A 27244-nucleotide genomic window follows, 5' to 3' on the forward strand; every position below is an offset into this window, starting at 1 on the left:
TGAACCATTGGGCTGCTACGTCACATAAGTGTTTAATTTCTTCTGTGACAGCCCTGTGACATTGTGCTCTGTACATTTTAATTCATTAACATTTGTGAAGCACTCAGTTACCACAATCTGTGAGAACTAAAAGTGGAGTTTCTGTTTCAGAGTTGGAACAGTGAAACAAAGAAATAAAGGACAAAAATTTAAACTACTTGTTTTTTTAAATAACTTTGAGTGCCCACAGTCTTGTTGGCCTTGTATGTGGGATTCTGAATACACAGCACTTCTGCCAGTCTGGCCCCAGCTGTCTTTCATGGATCCTTCATTCAGTGGAGGAGTTGCCAAGCCAATTGACACTGGCCATTTCAGGCACAAGAACCTGTGGATGGCATTTGCTTGGTCAAACCAAGAGGCTCTCCATTCTTTATCTGCACTCCACGATATTTGCAATATGTACTCTGGCTTCTGGAGCAAGGAAGGGAATAGGAGGAGCCCAGGAAAAGGAGCTGGTAAAGCTCGGCCTTTTTTTCCTTAGCTTCCTGTCCATTCTGTCTGTTCACAAGCAGGTATTTTGCAGAAGTCTTCATAAGCATAGAACTGAACATTGCCTAAAAAGAAAATAATAAGAGTTGGCAACTTAGTTAAGACGCTTAGAGGGCTTGGCTTAAAACTTGATATTCTGCTAGTTGTTCACCTTAAAGCATTACAGTAATAAGAATCTAACAGGTTGGGTCACTCTTGAACATTGAAAATACAGTTTTCTGAGCTTTTGTTGGTGAGTTTTTCAGTAGATATTATGGGTATTTCAGGTATATCTTAAAATCAGGTTCTAAGAATGCTATTGGGAAAATTGTTCATCTGTCTTTATTTTGAAAGCAGTTAACTTTCTAATTATTTAAATATTCCCTTTTAACCTCGTGATCATGTACAGGAGACAAAGAAAACTTTATTTTCCTCATTTGACCAGACTGAATAAATTACAGAGTCAAGTGAGAGGAAAATACTTTTACTCTGATAGTCCAAACAACTTGCAGTCCACTGAAGTAGTTTAATTTGATGATGTCCTCTGAACTAAGCTGCTTTGATTCATTACAACTGTGAAAATTCTGTTTCTGAATGCTTCCAAGGTGATCACAGTATTTTCTTTCGCTGTTTGTTGAAGTAAATTGGACAGATTATGCTGCTTTGGGAGGGGAGCAAAGGGATGTATTTCTTCGTTATAGCTCTTTTTTGTTGGTTGCTTGGTTTGGTTTCCTGCACCGTTTCATCAGCTGTAATGTTTTTGTCCCAACAGTGTATTTGCTGTTGCAAAAGAAATAATGAGTGGAAGGTGAAGGTCAAGGAAAGGGCTGTTGTCACATTTCCAGTTAGCACTGAGAAAAATAAAAGGAGACGTCTGCTTGACCACTTTACTTCCATTTCATCTGAATGAGTCTAGAAAAAATAACTTTTAGGCTGTTGCCTTAGAGCTAATGGATTTGTGTTCTGGCTCCCTTCAAATAGTTGTATTTGGATAAATTTATAGCTGTGTTCGATAAATGAGCTACAAAATTTGAGTGTAGTTATTTAAAGTGCACCTCAAACTTTGCTTTTTTGCTTGATGTTCATGTGTGCTAATACTCATTTGTTATATAAGTTAGTAACTTCCATCTAAAATTTTGGGATGGAGAGATCTCAAAGGGTCACATTTAAGTAAGGCTCTAATTCTCAAAACCAGGTGAAATAGCAGCTGAGTTCTACATTGTGTTATTTTGCGAGGAATTTGGTTAAAAACATTTTTAACTGAAGAGTTTGATATGTGAGATCACTCTGACTTGAAGTCAGGCAATTGGAACAAGCAGTTCACCTGGTGTTTTTAAACGTGAATCAAAATACTTTGCAGTTTCAGTAGCTGTTTGGCTGTTGTTTCTTTTTTTAACTAGACACTAGTATCATGCCTGTCATTTTGCTTTTTACCCCCCAGAGGTTTTCATGTTTTTTGAAGATCATTGCAGTGATAGTAGAGGAAATAGCATCAAAGTAGCCTTTTCTGTAGTGCTTTTTTAAAAAGCATCTTAACATCTGATATGTGCTTGTTTCATCTTCCTAATCCAGGGTCGATTTTGAAGAAACTTTTGCACACTGGAAACTCTCTTAAGGTATCTCTCTTCCATGATGTGTTCTTATTTCTTTGTCATTTAATTTGTATGAAGAAATTATTTTACAGATTGTCAGTATCAACATTTTTTCATATCACTGGGCTTTTCCATTCACCTTTTAATTACAAGATTTAGGATTGTAACTGTAGGCTATTTTAAAATCCATATCCCTCAGTTGTGCTGTTCTAGTGACCTTTGTAAATGTAGCTGGAGAAGTTAGTAACGTATTTGCTTAATGCTTCATTTTTTCAGATCTCTCTGGCGTGAAGTGTACTGTATTACATGTATAGGTTTCTTGTTTTGCTTAATAGTTTTAAATCCATTTTTGTTACTCCAAAGAAATGACTAAAATCAAAATTGGATCTTGTTAATGAGAAAGAAAAAAGGATACTTACAGAATACTCGGCTTTGAGTGGTTTTGTTGCATCTCTGTTTTCTTGGGGATCTTCTGGTCCTGCTCATGTTGAGGACAGCAGCTTGCCTTAATGTGCATGGAGCTGGGATTCTGTAATTGGTAGGACAGAAGCAGGTCAGCTCCTTGTCCTCCAATGGAGGTTGGGGCCATCATACACTCTTCTTGGAGTGCTGCTGTCTTGGTACAGCTCACACTCACCCTTCTCTGCTCTTATTAAATTAGCAGTAGGATTATTTATGCCAAGACCAAAAGACTCACTAGCACTGGATTGGAATCAATGTGCTTGTCATACACTTTCTTAACTACTTGACATTGTTACTGTGCTTTCAAATTTGTTTTTATATGTTTTTCTACAAAATCATCCCCTTGTAGATAAGATGTGAAGGAATCCGTCTGTTTCTTCTCTGGCTTCAAGCACTTCAGACTAACTGTACAGAAGAGCAGATATTAATATTTGCATGCCTTGTGCCTGGGTTTCCACCCGTTATGTCCTCACGAGGTCCCTGTACACTAGATAACGTCATTAGTCCTCCTAATTCACCAGATGGTGAGTAAACTAACAATTTCTGTGCTGGGTGTTTCACCTTCTCCCTTTCTCTCAAGTCACTGTGAACCTGGAAAGCTGCTTGCAGGGACAGTGCCGTGTGCTTGATCCTGTTTGTCTTTGTAGCTCAGAGGTGGTCTGCATTTGTCAGGCTGTTGACATTCGTGCAGCATTAAGGCCTTCAAGTTTTGTCATTCTAAGTTAAGAACAGTTTTGTTGTTTTTTTTAATATTGAGGTGAGGCTATATGAACACCTTACTGCAAAATAAGGTACTGTGTAGATTTACAACTTATTCGTTAACCTGCAGCAACTGCTTGTGTTAATCCTTCCAGACTGCACTAAAATCAAAGGTTGGTCCTGTCCTCAGCTATCTGTGAAGGTATCTGGGAAAACGCAGGAAATCCAAACAGTTTTGGCTTTGCACAACTTTTTGCACATTAGTAATTATTAGCAAATTGATCTTTTTATAGAGAATGTTATTTATTTCATTATTTTCAGGTTTTCTGTGATTAAAGCATTTTCTCTTTATTCTAGCTAAGATTTTTCCAGAAGAAATTACCCCACTTTTGCCAGCTGTCTCTGGAGAGAAAATTGCGGAAGACCAAACCTGCTATTTTCTTCAGTTACTATTAAAATATATGGTAATTCAGGTGCGGAGGATGTATGTTTTTAACTATTCATACTGGGAGGATTGTGTTCTAATGAGCTTTCTTTCTCTGACATGCTTCATGTCCTTCAAGGTAGTATTTCATATTCTTACTGAGCTTTCTAAAAAAGTAAATAAATTTGGGGCTGTTGTTTTTTCATCCCTCTTGTTCAAGTGCAGCTGTTCATCTTTCTCATTAAGTAGAGCAACATTTTGTCATCAACAGGGAATTGACTATCAGTATAGAACATGATCTTCAAGCTTTTTATTTCTTCCTTTTTAATTCTGTGGCAAAGGCTGCAAGCTTGGAGTGGAAGAATAAGGAGAACCAAGACACTGGTTTCAAGTTTCTCTTTACCTTGTTCAGAAAATACTACCTTCCACACTTGTTTCCGTCTTTTACAAAACAAACTAACCTCTACAAACCTGTTCTAGGTAAGTAGTAAGTTTTGTCTTGTAAGTAATTAAAAAAAAAAAAAGAGTCCTTGCTTCCTTAAACAGAAAAAATGAGCATCAAAAGCATCAAAAGGAAACGGAGTTGTAGCTGTGAAATAAACGAGCTCAGTTTGTGTTGCTAGAAGCATCCATAAGAAGTACTTCTCTAGAATTAAAAGCATGTTATTTCAGTAATGCTCACATTTTCCTTTGACTTTCTCCTAATATTCTACTGAATTATGTATTAGAGTCAATAGGAGCAGGGTTGTTAACGCTCACCTGATACACTACAGCCTCTTTGTCACTCCTCCCTTCCTTCCTGTGACTTCTAACTCCTGTCTTTGCAATTTGCTCTTAGCGTCTGAATTCACCTCAGTGCCACTTCAGTCATGTTCACAGCTGGAACACAATCCTTCCCGGTATTTCAGCTGTGTACAAGTGATTTTTCCCCCCCAAATCTAAGCATCTGTGTTAATTGTGACCCAACCTATCTCTATTTGGCATTCTTCCACTTTCTTCCCATGCATGTTCTCTCTTTCATTTCAGCTTGTGCAGTGCACTTTACACCTGAGCTAACATCTGTTTCCCATGTGCTAAGTGTCCTTCTTAATCTTTTCACTGAGTGTTCCTGAGTCACCTTCTCTTTCTCATTTTACCTTACTAATAAGACCCAGGGAAATTTATAGACTCAATTTATGTTGTAGACTCATGTTTGTCTTGGATCTTGTCTTACTCTTTGCAGCTCTTCTCTTTTGCTTTCCTTTCTTTTGCCTTAATAGAAATTATAGTCTTCATGAAGGATTTGTGCTTTTGTGTTCTTATTTTTCTTTAGAAGTAGTAAAGTTATTAATACAAGTGTTAAATAATAAAAGTGGTCAGTCATTGCATCTGTGATTACACATGGAAAAAGTGCTGGTGACATGTTCTATGCATTTTAACAGTTTGGAAGCAAGTACAGTTTGTTAAGACTAGATTTTCTCTGTATTTTCTCTTTTTGTCTCACCAGATATTCCTGATACAAGACCAAGACCTGTATATGTTACTGCAACACGAAACAATGAAAATGTCTATAGCACAAAAATTCCATATATGGCAGCTCGAGTTGTATTTATTAAGTGGCTCGTTACTTTCTTTCTTGAAAAGAAATACTTAACTGCTGTTCAGCATACAAAAAATGGAGGAGAAATGCTCCCTAAAATTATTCAGGTGTGCTTTGAAGTTTACCTTTTTTCTCTTTGGATGTGCTAGAAACCTTGCAGGTGATCGCAGTGCGCTGACAGCTGCAGCAAGAAAGAAATGCAATCCTCAAATGAATAACTGATATACTTGTAAATTGATTATTTTTCCTTTTATGAAGGAGGGAGTCTCCAAGGGAATCTCTTAAGTAATTAACTACATTTTTTTTCTCGTATCTCTTTGCCTTACCAGATTTCACTGCTATTATCTTTGGACTTTTGGAATTTCATCTGTAAGCTGTCAAACTTACTTGAGGCACAGACCATTTCCCAGTAACATCAAAAGCTGTTTTGTTTTCCTCTTGATTATAGCAGCTGTTTACAATGAGATACTAGAAAAATGTTTCACTTTTAAATTCTGGTTGAGGTTTCTGTAGGATTAGGGGTTTAACATGAATTTTGTGGAAATAAATTGTTTTAAGAGACTCTCTAGCTTCCCACTAAAAATCTGTTTTATATTTTTCTCTTGAATTGAATGGTCAGTGTCAAATCTGGCTTGAATGGAAAAACATTCACTAGCTGTGAAAATCAAACTGCATATTTTCATGTTAATTTTGAAATTCTTCACTGAAGAGTTTTGAAACCTTAGAAGGGCAAAGTGTAGCTTACCTACTGAAGGTAGGGATGTGATTCAACAAGACCAAATGCCGGGTCCTGCACTTTGGCCACAATAACCCCAGGCAACGCTACAGGCTTGGGGCTGAGTGGCTGGAAGACTGTGTAGAGGAAATGGACCTGGGGGTGTTGATTGACGCTAGACTGAACATGAGCCAGCAGTGTGCCCAGGTGGCCAAGAAGGCCAATGGCATCCTGGATTGTATCAGAAATAGTGTGGCCAGCAGGAACAGGGAAGTAATTGTCCCCCTGTACTCAGCACTGGTGAGGCCACACCTTGAGTACTGTGTCCAGTTTTGGGCCCCTCACTGTAAGAAAGACATCGAGGCCCTGGAGCGTGTCCAGGGGAGGGCAACAAAGCTGGTGAGGGGTCTGGAGCACAGGCCTTATGAAGAGCGGCTGAAGGAGCTGGGATTGTTCAGTCTGGAGAAGAGGAGGCTCAGGGGAGACCTTATTGCTCTCTATAAGTACCTGAAGGGAGGTTGTAGTGAGCTGGGGGTTGGCCTCCACTCTCATGTGGCTAGTGATAGGACTAGAGGGAATGGCTTCAAGCTGAGCCAGGGAAGGTTCAGGCTGGATGTTAGGAAATACTGCTTCTCTGAAAGGGTGGTCAGGCACTGTAATGGGCTGCCCAGAGAGGTGGTGGAGTCACCAACCCTGGAGGTGTTCAAAGAGCCTTTGGATGATGTGTTGAGGGACATGGTTTAGTGGGAACCATTGGTGAAGGGCGAATGGTTGGTCTGGGTGATCCTGTGGGTCTTTTCCAACCCTAGCGATTCTATGATTCTATGATTCTAAGGTGCTTTTTAGTAACCTTTTCATTCTCATTGGAATTTCCACCTTCTGCCTAAATACGTGCAGTGCCATTGCAAAAGGCATAGCCTGGAAAATGAAATATTTTCACTGACTTTTATAGACTATTGACACCAATTAGATATTTAGGCTATGTAAAGATATTACTGCCTTCAGAATGGAACCTTGTAGAAGTTATCACTAAGCTGAAGCCGAGCGTCAGCTTTTGGCACGTGTTGACTTCCTAGCTGTTAGAAACTTCAGTGCCTGTAGCCTGGTGCCTCATTAGCATGGCAAAGTTTTACAAGTACATTTATTATGAAAAGCGGTAGAGACGTTACTGCCGCTCTCTCTGTCAAAGGGACAGCAGCCTTATTGAAGTAAATGTAAAGCCAAACTGCATTTGGGTAATGCTTTCAGTTAGCGTAGTTAGCATTCTTTGTCCAGCAATTCAGATGCAGTTTTATTCACTTTCTTCCAAAGGCTTTGTCCTCTGTCTTCCCTTGAATGAATTATTTTAGCCAGACATGGTTCAGGATGAAATGTTGCAAAATAAATGCAATGCCACGCCAGAACAATATCTGACAAAGAGCTGTCAGGAATAATAATGTCCAAGAATATGCGCCGTGTATAGTGATGTGATCTTTCTTTTCTCAAAAATCCAGTGGACTTGGAGCTGCTTCTCCCTTGTGCCTGTCAGCCCTCCAGTCCCACCACTATACCCCTTCATCTTTCTTTCTTGGGGAGCAGACAAGTCAGTCAGCTGTTCTGGGCTTCAGGGGACTCATAGGAACTATGCATCGTATAGCATATAGGACCAAATTCCTTCTTGTATCAAAAAGTAGATAGAAAATTGCACCTCCTGATTGCTGGGATGCCTGTGTGCTATGTGAAAATGAATGCTGCTGTCTTGAGTTCTGAGTAAGTATCACAGATTTTTGGCATGCAGCGTTTCAGTAATTTAATTAGCTGTATCTTTTCTTATGGGTAGACTGTTGGTGTTGTAAACCAAGATAAAAACCCTGAACTGGAAACCAGCGTGTCTTACGCAAGCGAGCAGGAGAGAAGCCATTCCAATAGCAGCACGTTGTCTGACCGACGGCTCAGTAATTCAAGCCTCTGCAGCATCGAAGAGCAGCATCGGACTGTCTATGAGATGGTGCAGCGGATCCTCTTGTCCACTCGAGGATACGTTAACTTTGTTAATGAGGTGTTCCGGCAGGTAAATGTGCTTGGGCAGCTGCCATTATGTAATTTTTAAGAAATGTCATGGTTATTGGAAAGAACACTGTGAGGGCTACAGATCAGGTAACTGATCTAACATTGATGCTAATCACACCAGCGCTCTTTTATCTGGGAGGCTTTTCTAGGCCTAATTTCAACTATAGAATTAAAAATTTTTATAGGAACTGAAACTTTGCTGGTACTAGATGGCCACTTAGATTTGAACTAGTAAAATTCTTTGTGTGTGTTCAAAGTCATTATTGATTGCTTCTGCTAGTGTTTTCTTTATTTTGATATATCTTCAATTGTTCGAGATAAAAATACATGTGTACATTACTGTAAATATCTAGCCTTCTTTTGCTATGTTGTCATGGTAGAAATTGGTTGAAACAGCAGTTCCAGGTCACATAAATTTATAGGAGACACCCTCCAGCAGCAGAGTGAGCGTGCATGCTTTATTGAGAAGTGTTCTGTGTGACACAGTTAAGGAGCTCCTTGTACTAGTGCTTTTTGTGAGATGGATGTCATTGTGACAGGAAGGAGTGATTTTGTGTGTTGAGAACCACTGTGGTATGCTGCCCTCTGCTGGTGATCAGAGTGTATGTACAACTAAACTGGCTTCTGGGGAGCAGAAACTAACAGAATGCAGCACTTTTATTCAATAGGATCAGTGTCCAGTAATTGAAGCAGATCAGAGCACTTGGATCCTGTCCGTGTTTCTCTCTCCCTTACAGGAGTCTCACTAGTCACTCTGAATTCCTCTGTGTTTTTATTTTTCTTTTCTTTTTACCCTACTTTTCAACCTTCCTGAAAGCACTTTGTGTACTAGCTATTCAGTCTAGCAATTGTCATCAGACTTTTTCAGTTTCCCCATAACTCTGAGAACAACGTGCTTGCTGTGTGGCATATTTAATCTAGATTTTGCTAACCCTTCAATTTCTGCAGACTAGGAGTTGAAGACTCCATCTAGCTGTTGGATATTGTGCTTCATGTTTTCTGGACAAAGGGAAACGTGCTATATAGTGCATAGATTTCCCTGTAGTGCAAGACACCCCTGTAATGTTTTTGCAGCTAAACCGACCATAGGAAGATATGCTATGAATGTGTGTTCTGAAATGCATTACTACAGCTTCTGTTGCTGTTAATTGTGAAGAGTGGGTAATCTCTTCATAGAACAGATTTTTTTTTTTAATTTGAAGAATGTATTTTAGTCTTTCTCAGTGAGTTTGTAATATGATGCGTACGATACCAAAGCAGGAATTTTTTTCTTTTTTGGCAGAATAAGATGGATATTTTGGCACCAGATGAAGTTTCTATACCTTGGTTTCTGTGCCATTTCACTGTTGTCCAAAGATTTTCCAATACTTGATACTAGTGTGTAGTTAGATTTCATTTTTAGAAGTCTTTAAAATGTTCTGTGATCAAACTAACTTTGTACCACTGCAAGGGGTAGTACTTAGCCATTAAGAATATGGTAGACATCACCTACAGTTTAGTGAGCGTGTAGTTTCTCAAGATTATAATACTGCAAGAGTCTAACACACATTCCTGTATTTTTTTAAATGCCCAAGATCTCCAGAAACATGGGGAAACAGGCAGTTTTGCCTGTGAAGGCTCTCACAGTGAGCATCTTTCCAGAATGGTTAGAAATACTGACATGGGGTAGCATGTTGAAAATAAGTTCGTTACGTTGATCTTTGAGTCAGAAAGGATTGAATGCCAATCACTGCTGTTCTCATCACAGTTTAATGTCTTGTCTCTGCCCACACTTTCATATCCTATACTGGCGATGCAATTTGAAGCTTCTAAAAGTGTAGGGTAGAACCCAAGTTTAAGTCTTCTGGATCTCTATGCCTAATAATTACTGTGTGATGAATTCATGTTAATTTAGAGAGCTGACAGAGAGCAAAAGCACCTCTTTGTGGCTGTCTGAACAAATACAACGTGGAAATCATTTGGAATTAATAGTTACAGAATTGTGAGATCCCACACAGGTGAATATATATACCTATGTCGTTCATTAACTGTAACTCCTTGTACAGATGTAAAACATGTTTCCTTACTTTATTTTTGATCTGTGTTATTTATGGGTGATGATGATTCATGTGTATGTTTGTATATGCAAGGATTTCTATGCCCCATATATCCAGTAAAATCAGTTAACTTTAAATTTAGGCATTTTTGTTGCCTTCCTCTGATATATCTGCAACACGGAAAGTGGTTAAGGTGTATCGAAAGTGGATACTGCAGGAGAAGCCTGTGTTCATGGAGGAGCCAGACAAAAAGGAAAACAGTGAGGATGCTGTTATCGGCTTAGAGGATTCATCAGCGCAAACGGATGGTAAACATGTATGCTATCAGTGTTATTTACATTATTCTGTCTCCCTGCAATATGTTATTTATCTCTTAAACTTGCTTTGAAAGTGAGTAAAAATTTAAATTATGTGGGAAATCAAGATTAAAAAGTGCTACATCTGAGGACCAGAAGTATAAATCATCACTGAATGTTTGGTAGGCCTTACTGTGTGCAAAGAAAGATTGCAGCTCTTTGAAAAATACAACTTTCTTCATTATTCCTTGCCTATAGAGATATGGTAGCAAGAACTTAATGGAAGTGGTGGTAATTACTTGAGAACTTGAAAATATGCACTAATTTGCATATACTCTGTCCAGACTTTGGATCTGTAACTCTAGGAACTTAAATTGTAAGTAAAAATTCTGTGACATCACATTATCTTCATGTTCACTGTAGTAAATATTGACTTTGTCGTTCACATTCAAAGCTACTTACATAGAAATTGTGTTATACTGAGAAAGATGGTTGAGTTGTAAAATCAGGATTTGTAGTTATTCCAGGCATGAGTTCACATGTACTACAATCAGTGACTATTGCTTTTGCTGTTTTAATTGATTTTGAATAAATGTGGATGTTTTCCTTTCTCCCTGGTCACTAACTGAGTGATGTTTTTGAAAGCTTTCCTCTGACCATTCAGGACATAAGCGCTCATCCAGCTGGGGAAGAACGTACTCCTTTACCAGTGCTGTTAACAGAGGATGTGTATTAGAAGATGAGGACAAAAATGTGAAAGCTGGTGCTCAAGCTGCATTACAGGTGTGCTGTGTTGAAAGGTTACAAGGCTGTAAGAGTCACGTAACTTATACTACGCATTCTAGTACAGTCATATTAGGCATATTAGATTTTATGTTGATTTCCAAATTAGAACATTTTGGGAGGATTCTAGGCTAGCGTTACTGAAAATAATACTCCTCTGGCTTGCAGAAACTATAATTTCCTATTTTAGTTTAAGAGCTTAGATTAAGGTCTTTCTGAAATTAAGGAAAGAAACTACAAGGAGCTGATGGTTTTCATCAGATATGATTTGAACTTCATTTCTAACTATAAAAATGTATGTTAAACCATGTGCTCATGTCTCAGACCTGAATAACTATTTTAAGGTATGAGGTATGTATTTTTTTCCCACAGTTGGTACTGTGAATTAGAACTGTACATATGCTATTACTGTATCTCATTCACTGGAAATGGTGGTATTTACTTAAGCGTATAATGTTGGGAAATGAGTAGCTGGAGGAGTGGCACTCCTGCCTGATCAAATAGAAACAGGTACCTGCAAGACAATGGACTATGTAATATATGCCTTTGTTGTCATGTAATGCCATCTGACTTTGATTTAGAATGATTTAGAAAAATAAACTGGTAGATGAAATGTGAAGCTTGCTTTAAGGAAAGTGAATGATTTAACAAGGAGAGGACAAATATTCTATTATTCTAAGTCTTGGCTTTTTTTTTCTGGCACCGTGTAAACTGACTGTAAATGCCTGTGTCTTGAAGGTGTTCTTGACAAACTCTGCAAATGTTTTTTTATTGGAACCATGCATTGAAGTCCCCGTGCTTCTGAAGGAGCAAGTTGATGCCTGCAAGGCAGTTCTGAGTATTTTTAGGCGCATGATAATGGAACTATCAATGAATAAAAAGACATGGTAAGTTTAATATATTCTTTATCTAAGAGAAGAATATTAATATTTAACTGTTATGGGAGAATTATTAGGAAGGAGAGAGAACTTACTCAGGGATGGTCCTTGTTACATATGCCACGCTTACAACTTGTGTCTGAATTGATTTGTGAGGTTGTAGGTTCTGCTGTGTCTCCATCAAAGTGCTTTTTGATTTCAAAGTTCTGCTCATGACTTCCATTCCTGAATTTCCCTTCTCAAAAATTAAGTTTTACAGCCCACAGTCAACTGGTGTTATTTTGCAAAAGTTCTGTTGAAATCTTTGTGTGATCACATTCTCAATGTGCAAAGTTTACTGCGAATTAACAGGCTTTTTTGGTGCATGAAAATTAACTAGAATGATTAATAGAAACTGTGAACAAAAAGTACACTTTTGTTTCGGATCCAGGGAGCAGATGTTACAGATACTCCTCAGAATAACAGAAGCAGTGATGCAGAAGCCAAAAGAAAACCAAATAAAGGATACGTTTGCTCAGAGCATGTCAGGATTACTTTTCCGAGTGAGTATTTTCTGTGTGTTTAGCACCACTTTTCCATGCCCGTAGCTTTGCTTAAGTACTATTGCACAGGACTATGCAATGTATTCGTAAAACATGAAGGCATTCTCCTTTGCAGTAATACAATTACTTGTTTTATTAAGAGAGATTCTAGGTGTCAGAAACAGTTGATTTGATCAATTCTTCAGGGCTCTGTTGTGAACTGTGCTAGCGCAGGCAGATAGTCTAATTGTGTGATACCTGCAGTGAGTAGCTCTGCACTGTAAGCTGTATGCGACTTCTTGTAGAAGTTCATCTGGCAAGTCAAAACTAAGTCACACTTAAGAAGATGAAAATGTGTGCATCCCGTGGTACATGATGTGTTCAGACCTGAATGTTGCAGGCATAACTCAAGCTCTATAATCATTTGAAAGATGTTGCGATGATCAGTTCTGCATTCTATTCTATTATTATTACCTTATGAACAATATATTAGCTTACCAGGAGAAATACAGACCATCTGAAGCATCTGTTTCAGAATTTTTAAATTTCCGTGGTCAGTAACTTTTACAAATATCTACCCACCAATTTCTGGGGAATTCTGACGGATAGTATCTATGTATCTGTGTGTCACTGATAATCAGCACTAATATGCGAAATGGTGTTGTGTTAATTTCAGCAAAGATGTGTGACCTGTCACTTGTTTATTTCCTCTTAGACCCTCATTGTGGCTTGGATCAGAGCAAACCTGAGCGTCTACATTTCTCGGGAGCTGTGGGATGAGCTGCTTAGCGTTCTGTCTTCCCTGACTGACTGGGAGGAGCTCATAAATGAGTGGGCCAACATCATGGACTCTCTGACGGCAGTGCTAGCAAGAACTGTGTATGGGGTGGAAATGACTAACTTACCCTTGGATAAACTCAGTGAACAGAAAGAAAAAAAGCAGAGAGGAAAGGGTTAGTCCCCATGCTTCAGTGCTTTTTGTATCAAACAAGTTAAATATTTAAGTTTAAACTTTAAAAGATCTAGCATTACATACCTCTTAATCTCATGTAAGAACCTGATTAATCAAATATGAAGAGCTTTGGATTTTTATGTTCCCATTCTTCGTTGTGCTAGGAAGGGTAATTGGGGTCAATAGATGGTAGCTGGTTAGCAGATCTTAGTATGTGCTCAAAATGATTTTTTTCTGTGCAGCAGGAATGAGTCATGATTTCTTGTGCTATATTCTGGCATAGTCATCAATGTCAAAATTCTTTTCCATGTAATTTTATTAAACTTTATGAATTACAGTATTCCTGCTGCATTTATGTGCTGCTTTGCAATTGATGCACGTAGTTGAATTTTTACTATGATTATAAAGTAATTACTATATCAGCTATGCTGATTTGAAGATGAATATTTTTTCCATGTTGGAGTGCGTGTAAGTTCATTCAAACTGTAGAAGAATAAATGACAAAGCAAACAATACTAAATGCTAGAAGAAATTTGTTTTCTCTTAGGTGGTGTTTTAGAGCCCCAAAAGACAGCTGTAGTGGGAAGATCTTTTTCATTAAGCTGGAAAAGTCATCCTGAAGTTGTGGAGCCCATGAGATTCAGAAGTGCCACCACCTCTGGAGCTCCTGGAGTTGAGAAAGCAAGAAATATTGTTCGTCAGAGAGCAACAGGTTAGATCTTTACTAGGTATTTTATTCCTAAACATCCACTAACACTCAAGTTTTATATCTGCCTTTGAGTTCTGCCTACTTCCAAAAATAGCACAACTAAACGTAGATGTTGCTTACCTGTGTCTGGATGTCTGCAGGGCTACACATACGAATAAAAGATAAAAGTATTTTGGAAAATACTGTATGCATGCTCTTAAGTGCATTATGCTATATCAGTCATGCATAGTTTCTGAACTTTCTTGCTGGTTGCTTTTTACTGTAATCACAAGATAAAGCAGGTATTTAATAAGCATCCTTTCTTAATATTATTTATTTATCTTCTTTTTAATGATGTAACAATATATGCATAGCACCTCATTTTCCTTTTCTTCCTCTCATGTTTAATTCTGGACAGAAAAAGTATAGTGGGAGACAGAAGGGAGAATGTGGTTTAGGAATGATGGGGGAATGTCTGAAACTCCAGGTATTGAAAAAAATACCTAATTTTTCAAACATATTGGAGGCCTGAATTTGGTCTCTGTTTATTTTTTAGTAGTCTCTGTATTTTAACTCAGTAGGCTATGGATTAAAACTCTTCATAGAAAGTCTTCTCTGTTTTTGAATAGAAGATTTGTTTCTAAGCATAGTCTTTCCTTATTCATAATAGACTAGTTGTGTTTCTTACTAGCAAAATATGAAGGTGAGCCCGTATGTCTTTTGTGGCTACAGAGGAGTTTATTTGGTGGGCAGCAGTTTGGTTGTCAGACTAGAGGATGAACTGCAGGTGTAATAAGACTGGTTTCATTTTGTGTCTTACAATCATATAAAACCAGAATTATTCTGGCTTTCATAGGATTTCAGGCGATCAGTGACTCCCACATCAGCAGATATGAGAACCTCTTATATTTGCACATGCAGATATACCAAAAAATTTCAAACAGTCTGATGTCTGTCTTTTTCCTAAGAGTAAGACTGTCTAGGAAAACGAAACTCAGCTACTAAAATTCCAGACGTGTTATCTTTCAGAAAGAAATGTTGCAGTCCTTAAAGGAATTACAGAAATAGTTAAGGAAAGACTATAGGTAGCAGAATGGAGGTTTGGGGAAAGCATCTCCTGCCCTGGGGCTTCTTTTTCTTCCCCCTCCCTCACTAAAAAACAACAGAAAAAAAACCCCACATACCTACATCAACATAACAAACACAAGAATGCCTCTAGCTTCCAAGTAAGACTTTATTTTGATCTTCTGCTTGCATTGGGAGTTAAAAAATTAGCAGCAGGGTATTACTGCAGCAGCCCACCATCCTACTTGAATATTTTTCCTTTTTCCTTCTTTCTTCTCTCTTCTAAGTATCAGCATTGGCATTGTTATGAACAAAAACAGAAACAGCACAGCAAATGATACATTGATCTGATACATTGATGAAAAATTGATGCATTTTTCTAAAGGAGACTTCAAGCTTATGACAATTGGATGTTAACCATTAGGATATTTTAAAAAATTGTCTTAATGATGATAGACAGCCTCTAAAGCAGTAGCCACCTTGGAAGGTGTTCTTCTTGTGGCCTGAGAGAGTATTTAATGCACAGGTTACAAAAGGGACACTTTCAGATCCCATGAAAGAGAGCTGCTCATCTCTCTTACAGATGATGAGAGAAGCTGCCAGCAAAATAATACTGGATACAATATTTAACACTTTACTATCTTTGAGATTATTTTCTTCTTTTGCAAAAGTGCAGAGGTCCAGCAGTATTTTGAGTGCTCCTAGCTTCACTATTGACTGAAGAATCCAAACCCCATCTCATAACTTGCGTGGTTCATCATCCTGTTTGTAAGTGGAGAAAGCAAGTATGCCAAGAACAGTGTCTACAGAATAATTCAGGATGCAAGGTACTTCAGGTCACGAAGCACCTGCTCAAAGCAGGGTCAGCAGTCTGGTCAGACAAGTGCACTCAGTGCTTCATCAAGGCTGGAGCAAGGATCTCTAATTTAAAAAAAAAAAAAACAGCCGAACAGTGGTAGCTGTATCTTTAGATTGACTTCTAAGAGACACGCTGTCCCACTTCTCAGATCAAAATGCATTGTTTTTAGCCAAGATAAGTGAATGGAAGAGGTAGCTGGTTTTTGGGGCAGGTGGGAGCGCTGCTAGCAGAAAGTAAGCTGATTAAGTTTTCCATTCTTTATTTGGAGCTGCATGTTCTGGTAATGGTATTGCAATGAAAAGAAATAAGGGTAAGTCAAATAAGTTTATGCATAATAATCACAGGCTGACAAAATGAAAGACTGCATATTGTATTTTCAGTGGCTGAGATGTGTTGTACGTTCTTAACTTAGGACTAGCAGGAAATATTGCAGAGTTTGACATTGTAAGATTCTTTCAAAAGCTTTGTTTTTCTTTGTATCGTGACGTTCCAAATCCAAATATTTTGCTGTTTTCTGACATAATTGTTGCTTTATTTTTTCCTGGAAGCTAAGCGAAGCCAGTCTATCAGCAACTGTGTTCATCTTTATGAGGCTTTGCCAGCTACTAAAAGTGTACCTCTTCTGCTTCACACTGTGAGCTCTCTCTTACCTGGTATCTCTTACACTTCTTGCTCTCACAGACTGTCAGGTACTGTACTTTAAAGTCATCTTTTATATAAATGTTCTTTATATTTTTAGGCTTTTCTGTCTGCTCTCTTTCTGTCCAGTTAATGATTCTTTAGGAGCGTGGAATGAGGTGTTTTGCACTGGTTTTGTTTCTCTTTCCTGGATCTGTTCAAAACACAGTGTTAAGTAATGGTGATGGCCAGTAGGAGTTGAGCAAATTCTGTGGAAACGTATCTTGTTTCTTTTGAAAGTGGGAAAAGGTTAAAAAAAAATGTGGTCACTTATAATTGTTTTTGTTATTCTGTCACTGGAACTGTGTTCATTATCAATGTAAGTAACCTTTCCAGTGCAAAAGAGGACAGGAAGGTCTTCTCAAGGAACTGCAGTAGAAACTAGTTGTGTACACAAACGTATGAGATATCATAAGCAAAATGTGCCAAAAAAGAAGTGCAGCAGGTTGCACTGCTGGTACTTGATTTTAAAAGAAAAAACTCATTCACTGTGTGTCAGCTCAGTTACAAATCAACGCTTATAAATGTGGATCATTTTTTCCTAAAGATTTTTTCCAATAATTATTGATTCTAGAAGCAGATATGAAAGGTTTGTCAGTGCCTCTTAGCTTTCGTGTAGTATTTGACTTCTCTCAAAAGTACTGCAAGCAATGCTGGTTTTGTTCATTTAGACATTAAAAGATTAACATGAATTACAATTTTATTGGGTTTGTATTTCCTAATAATAAAAGTTGCTAGAGTTACTCAATAAATGATTTTCTCCATTTTTCATTTTCAAGTACTTGATTTACTGCAAGTTCTCAAGCAACGTATGCCTAATGTGCCAAGAGTGAGGAATGCAAAAACCAAAACTAGGGAAGTTTTGCATGTGGTACAAATTATGGCTCTTTGGGGATTCGTATCCCATGAAATATCTTGAGTGCTCTTCATCCCACGTTGGTTTTTTTGGTCATAATGTTGAAATTGTTCAAGCTAGTTAATATGGGCATTGAGCTGAAAGATGGGCTTTCATGTATTTGTTCCTTTCAATAAAGCTTTGATGCTGGCAGTGATACTTTGAGGTCAAGAAATACCAGAACACTTGGGTTTTGCAAGCATGGGTTTGTGAGGCAGTTTACTGAAGTAGAGACGATGTATACTGTAGTGTAAGTAGTATCTAAACTCAGTGTAGATTGAATAAAGGAAGCGTGCTGTCCTCCTCCTGCATGCTGCTGCTGCAGTCAGTGCAGGTACGTGTGCAATCTTGTACCCTGAGGGGCTGTGCTTCTTGCTCATTTCTGCATAAGCATTGCCTCAAATTCAGTGCATACAAACCAGCAAGGAGGTAGGAAGCAGAGCAAAGGAAAGGAGAGGAACAGAATAGAAAGCTGGTGGGAAGGTCGTTTTGGTTTGTTTATTATGTAATAATATGCAGAAAGAAATGTGGAGGAGTCGATAATTCAGCCGATGTTCCTTATTTAAAAAACAGAAATCCAGTGCTTCTGTAAGTCACCATGTTGGTACCATTTCCTCTAATATTTTGAAAAGGAAAATAGCATTGGATGTGTGGATTGAATACCTTGAGCAGTCTGATGGTGATTTTCTTCTGGGTCATTTTGATGGGGGACTTGTGGGCCAACTTTCTGACTGCTTTGCAACTGAAAAGTTAGCAGTTAGGGTGGGTGGCATTAACCACTGCTCTGACTGAAAGTGCCAGTACCAAAGGAGAGTACTCCTGATCCCAAGTAGGGGTGCCACATTGAAACCCCGAAGTAATTTCTCCATTTTTTTCTGGGACTTTCATGATTTAAACTGTCAATACATCTCCCTCTAAACTTTGCTTTTCTAAGGATACTTCTAACTTCTCTGACCAGGGGCTAAATTCTAGTTTTTGTAATTTGGAGTTTGAAGTGCTTGAGTGGGTCACTTTTTCACTTAACTTTCACAGCTAAGGACTTAGCACGTGTGTTTAATTTGGAGGTCATACAAATATATTTTTTTAATTAAATCAACAGAAGTTGAAGAATCTCAGCAGTCGGAAACTTTGGCAGGATCAGAAGCTACAGGCCTATTTGTAGACCAAGAGCAGCAGCTCACTCGAAGCAGCAGCACTTCCGATATTGCAGATCAATTTCCATCTGATTTTTTTCAAGGTAATTTTGATGAAATATAGTAACACTACACACACAAAGAAGTGCTGAGACTTCTTGAGCCTCACTGATGCCACTGTTACCTTCTTTGGTTTCCAGCCATGGTTGTAAAATGTTTTTTATCCCATTTTCCTAGTAAATCTGTTTTTAGTATCTTATTGAAAAAGATGTTTTTAAGAGGTTATAGACCAAAAATGGAGAATACAACGTTTAATTAACCAGGGCTGTATTAGATATGTGCATTTTCAGTGTCACTGTTAAAATTTATCAAGCATGTGCTTGTATTTCATGTTTTCAGATGAACAGTTCTACTTCTGTTTTGATTGCGCAGCTGTATTATGCTTGTCAGAGCATCATATGTTCCATCTAAATAATTAATCCATGAAAATTTTACAATTTCTGTTACCTTGCTCTGCTGTAAATATAAGAAATGTGTATGTAAATGTAACTGATATTTTCTTGTAATTTGCTATGTAATTTCATCCCCCAAATTTTTAAACTTTTTGTCTCCCTTCTAAAATTTCTAGGCAAAAAGGCTGGGAGTTCTCATAATTTGACCACTTCAGACTCCAAATCAATTCAGGAAAATAAAGAATGTATGAAGAAGGAGCATGAAGCTGAGCACGTAAGGCAAAATAGACAGTGATTATTGATGAGAACTTGTTTTATGTGAAATAAATGCTCTATTAATAAATAAAATATTTTACTGTGAATCAGATGGCTTTTCCTATTTAAAAACTAGCAACTGAAAGAATGAATATTTGTTAGTCACATTTCTAGTATGGAATCAGGAATTAAGCTTTAGTTGTCCCTTATGCTGTTTGCTATGATCACTCTGTAACTTCTGATACTGTAAGTTGCCAGTGCAGTTTAACATGATTTGCTATGTACTATTCTTCTAAAAGACTTCTGTGCATTTCTATATTAATAATAAACAAGTCCATCAATTTTTTTTTCTTTTTAAATAATTAATGGTTTTTATAGAGCTACACTACACTGGAATAAATGTTTGATGGTTTGAAGTGCTGGGGAAAATACTTTCCTTCAGCAAAATTGGTAGCACCAACTATTTATTGTGGATTGTTTGCCTAAGTTAACATTTGGACAGGCAAGCTTTGTAAATTTTTAATGCAGCTTAGGAAAAAACAATAGAAATAATGTATGACTTCATCTTTGTGAAAGTATAATGCAATGCAGCATGGAGGACTGCAAGAGGAATCTCATCTCTGGTTGTTGGTCCTTCCATATGTCTGGTCTTACAGTACCATTATGCTTTGCTCTAGAGACAAGGCTTTTTCTGGGAAGTGCTCTCATTAATCACTTCAAGAATAACAAGGTGTGGTGAAGGTGAGGGGGGAGAGAGAGATACAGGCTTTGTAGTTGTGGGGAATTAAAAATTAACCTGGCTTCCTATTCCAGTGTCATACATTCATTTAAATATATTGACAGAGTTGCAGTTAACTTATAGTAACCTTCCCTGTGTGCATTTGTGTCTGCAAATCTGCAAGAATATGATGTAGTTCTCAAAAATAGTTAATAAACTGTTATTAATTCTTTTATTCCTCTGTAGGTACTAGTACGAAGGAGCAGTAGTACAGCTGAATTGGATTTGAAAGCAGACTTGCAGCAAACACATGGAAGCCATAGGGAGAGAGAAAAAAGTGAGTTCTGAGAAACATGGTAATTTTTTTTTTTTTTTAAGTGTAGCAGTTGAAACCAGTGTCATCATTTTGTCTTGTTCGGTCATGTTATGCTAATGCAATCTTTAAAAATAGGATCTGTGATCTTTATTCATCCTCTGCTCGCTTTAGGTGAAAGTGTTAGCAGTGACACATCCATTGGGTATAATAATGAAGTAGAGATTGCTCTCATCCCCTGGCAAGCCTCTGAAGAAGATCAGGAAGTTAATGCGTCAACAGATGTCTGTGTGGATCCTGATGCACCTCGCTGGCTTCAGCTTAGTCCTTCAGATAATGCAAATTTAACAGGTACTCCAGTCCAGAAATTATATTTCAGATTTTTATCTCAAAAAGGAATTCAGTTTGAGTGTTAAAAAAAAAAAATACACGTTTTTTAGGCATGTTGTCAAGCTTTGTTCAGAATGTTATGTCAAAAACAAGATTTAAATGGACAGAATTTAAAGAATTCAGATAATGAGAATGAACCTGACATAGATGCAAAACTGTAATCCAGGAAGTGATCATGTACTTAAAAATGATTTTCTTACTGTGTCAAAGCAATCAGCTGAGATGTGATAGTTGATTACTTGTGCTCTCTTAGCCTGTACTAGCACTCAAGTGAAAGGATTGAATTCAATTTCCATTAATAGATTTTTTTTTTCATAGCAGGATAGTCTGAGAATGTGCAGTAGGTTCCTTACTGTTTATTTTGACTGATAGAAAGTAACTGGTTAGTTCACAATATCTTAAACTGTTACCCTCCTTATTTGTACTTCAGCATGCATTGCCTGTATGCCAGTAGGATGTCATAAGTGGCGTTCTCAGAAGAGTTTATTTGAAAATAAAAGTCCTTTTCTTTTTCATTTTAATTCTGATATCTTTGATATCTACAGTAATTGCAGTTATTTACTGAAACATTTTGATTCTCTTCAAGATATCTTCCCATCTAATATGTAAGAGGCAAGTTAGGGGTGTTATACCAATAGCTAGGTACTGTAATATATGAAACTATTTTCAACCGTTTTACTGATGAGCTATAATTTCAAGGGTACATTTCTTTGATCACTTTTTCTTTGGATTACTGCTGATTTCATGAACCAGCACACCCAGTTCCATCCCTCAGGTTGCCATTGTACATAAGGTAGTGTGCAGAGCAGTACCCAGCAAGGATTATTCTGTGTGATAAACTCAGCGCTTTCTTTGCCTGTGATACACGAAGTTGCTCCTTTGTGTGTACAAACAGAATGAGTTATATAAAATAACTTCAGAGATTAAAAAGAGAAGTGGAGTAACAAATGTGTGTAGGTTACTCCAAAAATAATGCCTCCTGTTTATTTCCATGGAAAAGACCATCAGCATCCACCTCTGATATGCTGGGTCAGCATAACAAAATAAGACGCATTACTTTCAAAGCAGTTCACGTATGGTTGCCCAGTAGAATAGGCATGCTCCTAATGCATTTACTTGTTCTTGCCAAACTTGTTTGTCCATGTGTCCACTCAACACTGTGTGACCTGCATACAGGCCAGCGTGCAGCTCTGAGCTTTCTTCTGTTTGTCATGTTAGAAAACCTCTCTAATCACTATGGTGAATACAGCCCTATCCATCTGCATGCTAAGAGAACATCTTTGCACTGTTCCCTTCAGTGGCATATCTGTCTGAGCTGCTTCTGTTTGTTGCATGGTTGCTACATGAAGAACTGCAGAAAGTGTCTCAGAGTCCATGGCTGATGGAGTCACTTGTGAACAATGTCAACTGTAGTAGTAAAAATATGTCACAAGCCAAGCCTTTAGGACTTTGATGCGTCATATGGTTACTTGCATTAATTTGGGTGTTTCAACTTAATTTTCTTCTTCAACAAAACAAAGATATATATATATATTATCTTAGGACTTGGAGGCTTCCTAAAACAAAACTTTGTTTTTCTATAGAACCCTGTATGGTGCAAGGCTAAAAATACCGTGTTGTCATCACCCAAACAGCATAGATATACGAATTTTCCCATTGAGAATCTTTCTGATATGCTTAAAAAATAACATGTCGTAACTCTTTAGGAATTCATAATGCTGCCAGAAACAAAACAAAGGAAGCAAAAAGGAAATAAAATCACAAAAATGTTAAAAAACACTGGATGCTGAGCACTCAAAGGTGCCATGTGGGACCATAGCTCTGATTCTGCCCGCACACAGGCTGCTGCATAGTTTTCCCTGCTCTGAAGATAATTTAACAGCTTTTGTCATTAACATTTGTGCTTCAGTGTGGAATATTTCACTTACTATTTAGGTATATTAATTCCATTGTCATGCCCAACTTCAGAAATGCCTGGATTCCTTCTCAGTTTGTATCCAGCCACCTCAGGAGCTGCTTCTGTGTAAAATGATAGTGCCAGAGCATATTCTTCATCTCTCAGGGTGCATCATATTTAGCTCCATTGTTCAGTTGCATTTTCAGGTCATTTTATACGGTGTGATCTTTAAAAAAGGAAAAAAAAAAAAAGCAAGGGTCTTAGCAATGGAAATACTGTGGTAAAAGAGTTATTGGTTGAATAAATCTTTTGGAGTACACAAATTTCAGACATGCACAAAGTACATTTAACTGTATTTGCATTTGCTTCCCTGCTACAAAACCTTGAGTGAGGGCAGCCTGTGATACCAAACTGACGTATAGTTGTGACATCTCTATATGATAAGCCCTTTATCCTTTGTTTTCTTGCCATTTTTTTTCTTTGAACTATGTGTTCCTTTGAGTAGTGCAGAAAAAGGAGATGATTTGGCGGAGAGAGTACTTTTTAGATGAAATGTTAGTATACAGAGTAATTGGTCTTAACAGCCTTCTTGGTTTAGTCTGGGGAGGAGGTAATTATGTTCTTCCCTAATGTGTGGTACTTGGAGGCCACATCTCATGAAGGTCCATCATCAGCAAGACAGGCTCCCTGTACCTAGGACTAGCAGGACTGGGAATATGCCTTCACTATTTTACTTTGTGGGTGTTTTTCCTTTCTAGTTTGTGTGTGTGCTAGACCAGGAAGACCAAAGAGCTGTCCTTTTATAAATAAATACATCGCTCCAGTCTTTCTTCTTAGTAAACTTTCCAGACTTCACAATAAAATTTAAAGCTTTTGATTCTTTTGTCTTGAACCTTCCTTAACAGTCTCTTTAGTAATAATATGCATCAGAAGTGAAACTTCATCAGAAGTGACATTGAACCTTTTAAAACTTGCAGACAGCAGTGAATTCCTTGCTGATGACTGCAGTATAATTGCTGGTGGAAGCCTCATTGGTTGGCATCCCGATTCTGCTTCTGTGTTATGGAGGAGGATCTTGGGAATTCTTGGAGATGTGAACAATATACAATCGCCTAAAATTCATGCAAAAGTTTTCGGGTATCTCTATGAGCTGTGGTATAAACTTGCAAAGGTATTGTATATAATATTTTCATCTAATGATAAGGATTATTTTTTTTTTAAATCCTGCTTAGATTTGATCTAGGATTAGAATCTGCAATATAAGTGTGATATTTGGAGGATTCTGTCATAAATTTTGTCAAATTTTTGTTTGATTTCCTGTAATTATCCCCATTTAGTAACAAGAATTGAATTAATTTAAATGGCTTCATGGAACAGTAGCAAAGAAAACAGAGGTGTAGGATAGAATACTACAACCATTGTTCTTAGTGTTAAAGCTAATGGCACAACCTAAAATGCTTAGGCTGTATAGCACTGTAGAACACATTTTCCTGGTAGTGTTGGCTTAAGTAGGAACTCTCTGTGTACTATAGGCTGTAGTGCTTTAAAGTGGAAAAAAAAAAAAGAGAGAAGTAGTAATATGAACTAACGTTAATAAAGTGAACTGTTGTTTTTAATTAACTCTCTTCTTTTAAAAACACCAGATACGGGATAACCTTGCTATAAGCGTGGACAATCAGTCTACTCCCTCTCCTCCTGTCTTAATTCCTCCTCTCAGAATATTTGCATCATGGCTGTTCAAGGTAAGTTATCTCTAAACTTTTTCATATTAGTATTTTTTTCTTTGTTGATAATAAATGAGTATACACTCAGTTGCATTATTAAGTTTTGCAATCACTGCAGGCTGAGACAAATGTATTTCAACTCACATCTATTTTAATCAATACACACAGTAGGTTTGGTTTATGGAAAATCTGCAGAAAGTACAGTGGACTAGTGGAGAAAAAAAGTATTACTACAAGGCTTTTACTCTTTTCAGGCAACCACTCTGCCAAATGAATATAAGGAAGGCAAACTTCAGGCATACAGGCTGATCTGCGCTATGATGACGAGACGTCAAGATGTTCTGCCGAATTCTGATTTCCTGGTTCATTTTTATTTTGTGATGCACCTAGGCTTAACAAGTGAAGACCAGGTAAAAGCGTTACTTGAGGAAAAAGCTCTGTAAGTTGCTGTGTGCTGATGGAATTGTCTGTATTTTCATATTTGAAAAAGCAGAAAGGAAGCAATGCTCTGCAACAAATTATTGTGTGAAGTTATCCTTGTGTAGCATAGTCCATTCCACTCTGTACATTACGTAGTCTGAACTTTCTCCAGTTTTATCTTGTCATACAAGCAAAGAGCTGCTGTTGAAACATTCTGTGTCTGTAGATAAATGTCATTTCTAGGTCTGAATGCCATGGTTTGGCCTAATCAATAATGCATTCAGTGGGAGATGATGAAAGGACTTAATCTGTCAGAATGTAAGAGGATTATTGGACCTCAGAAGTAGTTAAATACTTGTAAGTACTGTAAGAAATGCACTAGGCAAAAGAGAGGCTACCTAGAGTCATGTCTGTGTTTTTGTAGCTGTTGCTCTAAGTTTTCATCCTTAACAGAAATACTCTGATGAATACAGTGCTGAGAACTGTGCTGCAGATGCCAGCAGAGGGCACACAGACCTTTTTGTAGGACCTGTGTTGGTTATTTGCTGCTTTGAGGAGACACTTCTGGTGCTTTATCAATCCAGAGGGAACAGACTTGGGCAGATTTTGTTGTGTTAGTTGTTACCAATCTTTGTTACTCTTGTAATCCCTGAGAAGGCCTGTCCTATTGCTTAGCTAGCTCTAAGTTGCTGATGTGTTGTTTTTAACTTCCTGAAGCTGCAGTTAGCTGCTTTCTGCCGCATGGACTGTGAACCTAGGTGCCTCACCATGGCCAGCTCAATCCCTCTCTGCACTGGCCTGTGCAACCCTGCACTTGGAAACTTCATGTGTCTCTCTTTTGCAAAAGCAAAAGAAGTAAAACCATCTGCCATGCATTCTCTGCAAACTCTCCACCTGCTATTCCCAGATGCTTCTGCGGGGACAAGGGAAAAGAATTAATGGTACAATATTCTTTGACGTGTGCTTTGTGAAAGCATAACATAGATATAATGATGCATGCCAAAACACCTCCCATTCAAAAGCCAAGACAACCAGTTGGGATAACTTGAATTTTTCTTTACACAGTCTCACAGTATGCTCTTTTTAGAAAGGGGAACTGATTAGGTCATTTGACTCCTATTACTGGTTTCACTTGATTGTCCCTTTGTTACTTGTTGTTTTTGTGATCGTGGAGAAAAATCCTGGAAAAGTTTCCTGAGTAGAAATTGGGCAATTTTTAAATTGTGGTTTTGGTTCCTGATGAGCTGCTTTCTCATTCTGTTTTTATTGTGTTTTGGTGTTAGTAACAATTCCACTGATTTTAAGCCTGTTGCTTTGTTGAATGCCAGATTTCAGTCCTTGTGCAAGTTTGTGGTCTAGAAGTTAAGACCAAGAAGTGAAGACTGTCTGGTGAAGTAGACTCCATATACAAATCTATACAAATCATCTCAGAGATTTCCTGATATATTTTGCATGCTCATGCTGCTCTACCTTCTCTCTCTGTGCTTTTTGTGCCTCTTGGTGGCACACTTCACCCAGGTTTTCTTGTGTAACTGTCCTTCCAGTTTTGCTCTCCCTAGCTACGAAGCAGGTTGATGGGAGCTGTTCACTCATGGTGCTTTGGAGCTTGAATTCTCATACAATGGATTGATGTGAAGCATGTTCTTTATACCTATTTCCATATTTACAGTTTTGTTAGCATCACGTTGCTTGATGTGTGCTTAGACTAGCTCGATACTGTGCTCACTGAGGGTAACATATAATAAATACTAATGCGGGAGTGCATTGTATGGAAGCACAATAAATCTAGTATTTATTAAGGTGGGTCATGGATGTGCTTTTCAGTTATTTTGGTGGGGTCAGGGAGTTGTTTATGCCAGATGCCATCTGGTACTCTACTTACTGAACACACAGTCCGTCTTCCACAGGTAGATAGTGACACAGGCAGAGCATTTCACCAGCCTCTTACCTTGCCCTTAAAAGATGAAAATTCTCAGGTGTGAGGGAAATCTGATCTGGTTTGTGTGAAGCTGCTGGAAATCAGAGATCTTGTAGTGGAAAGGAAGATCGATCTGCTTTGTCAGATTGTTTTATTTGCTAAGCATCAGCATAACTTTTCAGTTTCGTGGAACATTAACAGGAGAAAGAAGAAGGGGATTTTCTCACGGGGGAATTTTTGTTCTATGTATGTGACAACTGTAGATTCACTGGGAGAAGCAACAGAAACGTAGAGCAACTACAAGAAATCACATTATATTGATGTAGATGAACGTTTTATGTGGCTA

At 37.9% G+C, this 27244-nt stretch overlaps 1 protein-coding gene across 7 annotated transcripts in view; it reads left to right on the plus strand.

Moving 5' to 3' along the window:
• RALGAPA2 (Ral GTPase activating protein, alpha subunit 2 (catalytic)) overlaps positions 1 to 27244 on the plus strand; it is a 116162-nt gene that overhangs the window by 23100 nt on the left and 65818 nt on the right. For 5 of the 7 annotated variants that reach the window (XR_211890.5, XM_040697756.2, XM_040697753.2 and 2 more), the window contains exons 5-24: positions 2080 to 2123; positions 2911 to 3085; positions 3618 to 3733; positions 4026 to 4164; positions 5171 to 5370; positions 7798 to 8028; positions 10206 to 10379; positions 11005 to 11142; positions 11881 to 12029; positions 12451 to 12562; positions 13257 to 13494; positions 14041 to 14205; positions 16654 to 16794; positions 18778 to 18915; positions 19440 to 19537; positions 20483 to 20573; positions 20724 to 20900; positions 23814 to 24007; positions 24480 to 24578; positions 24815 to 24970. Coding sequence is in view for 6 of the 7 variants with exons in the window: in XM_040697756.2 (XP_040553690.1) it covers positions 2080 to 2123; positions 2911 to 3085; positions 3618 to 3733; positions 4026 to 4164; positions 5171 to 5370; positions 7798 to 8028; positions 10206 to 10379; positions 11005 to 11142; positions 11881 to 12029; positions 12451 to 12562; positions 13257 to 13494; positions 14041 to 14205; positions 16654 to 16794; positions 18778 to 18915; positions 19440 to 19537; positions 20483 to 20573; positions 20724 to 20900; positions 23814 to 24007; positions 24480 to 24578; positions 24815 to 24970 (2975 nt within the window). In the remaining variant the exon portion in view is untranslated. The remainder of the gene's footprint in view (positions 1 to 2079; positions 2124 to 2910; positions 3086 to 3617; positions 3734 to 4025; positions 4165 to 5170; positions 5371 to 7797; positions 8029 to 10205; positions 10380 to 11004; positions 11143 to 11880; positions 12030 to 12450; positions 12563 to 13256; positions 13495 to 14040; positions 14206 to 16653; positions 16795 to 18777; positions 18916 to 19439; positions 19538 to 20482; positions 20574 to 20723; positions 20901 to 23813; positions 24008 to 24479; positions 24579 to 24814; positions 24971 to 27244) is intronic. The other 2 variants (XM_040697754.2, XM_040697755.2) reach the window with 2 other exon arrangements.

This window comes from Gallus gallus, chromosome 3 (genome assembly GCF_016699485.2).
Source record: "Gallus gallus isolate bGalGal1 chromosome 3, bGalGal1.mat.broiler.GRCg7b, whole genome shotgun sequence".
Classification (NCBI taxonomy): Eukaryota; Metazoa; Chordata; class Aves; order Galliformes; family Phasianidae; genus Gallus; species Gallus gallus.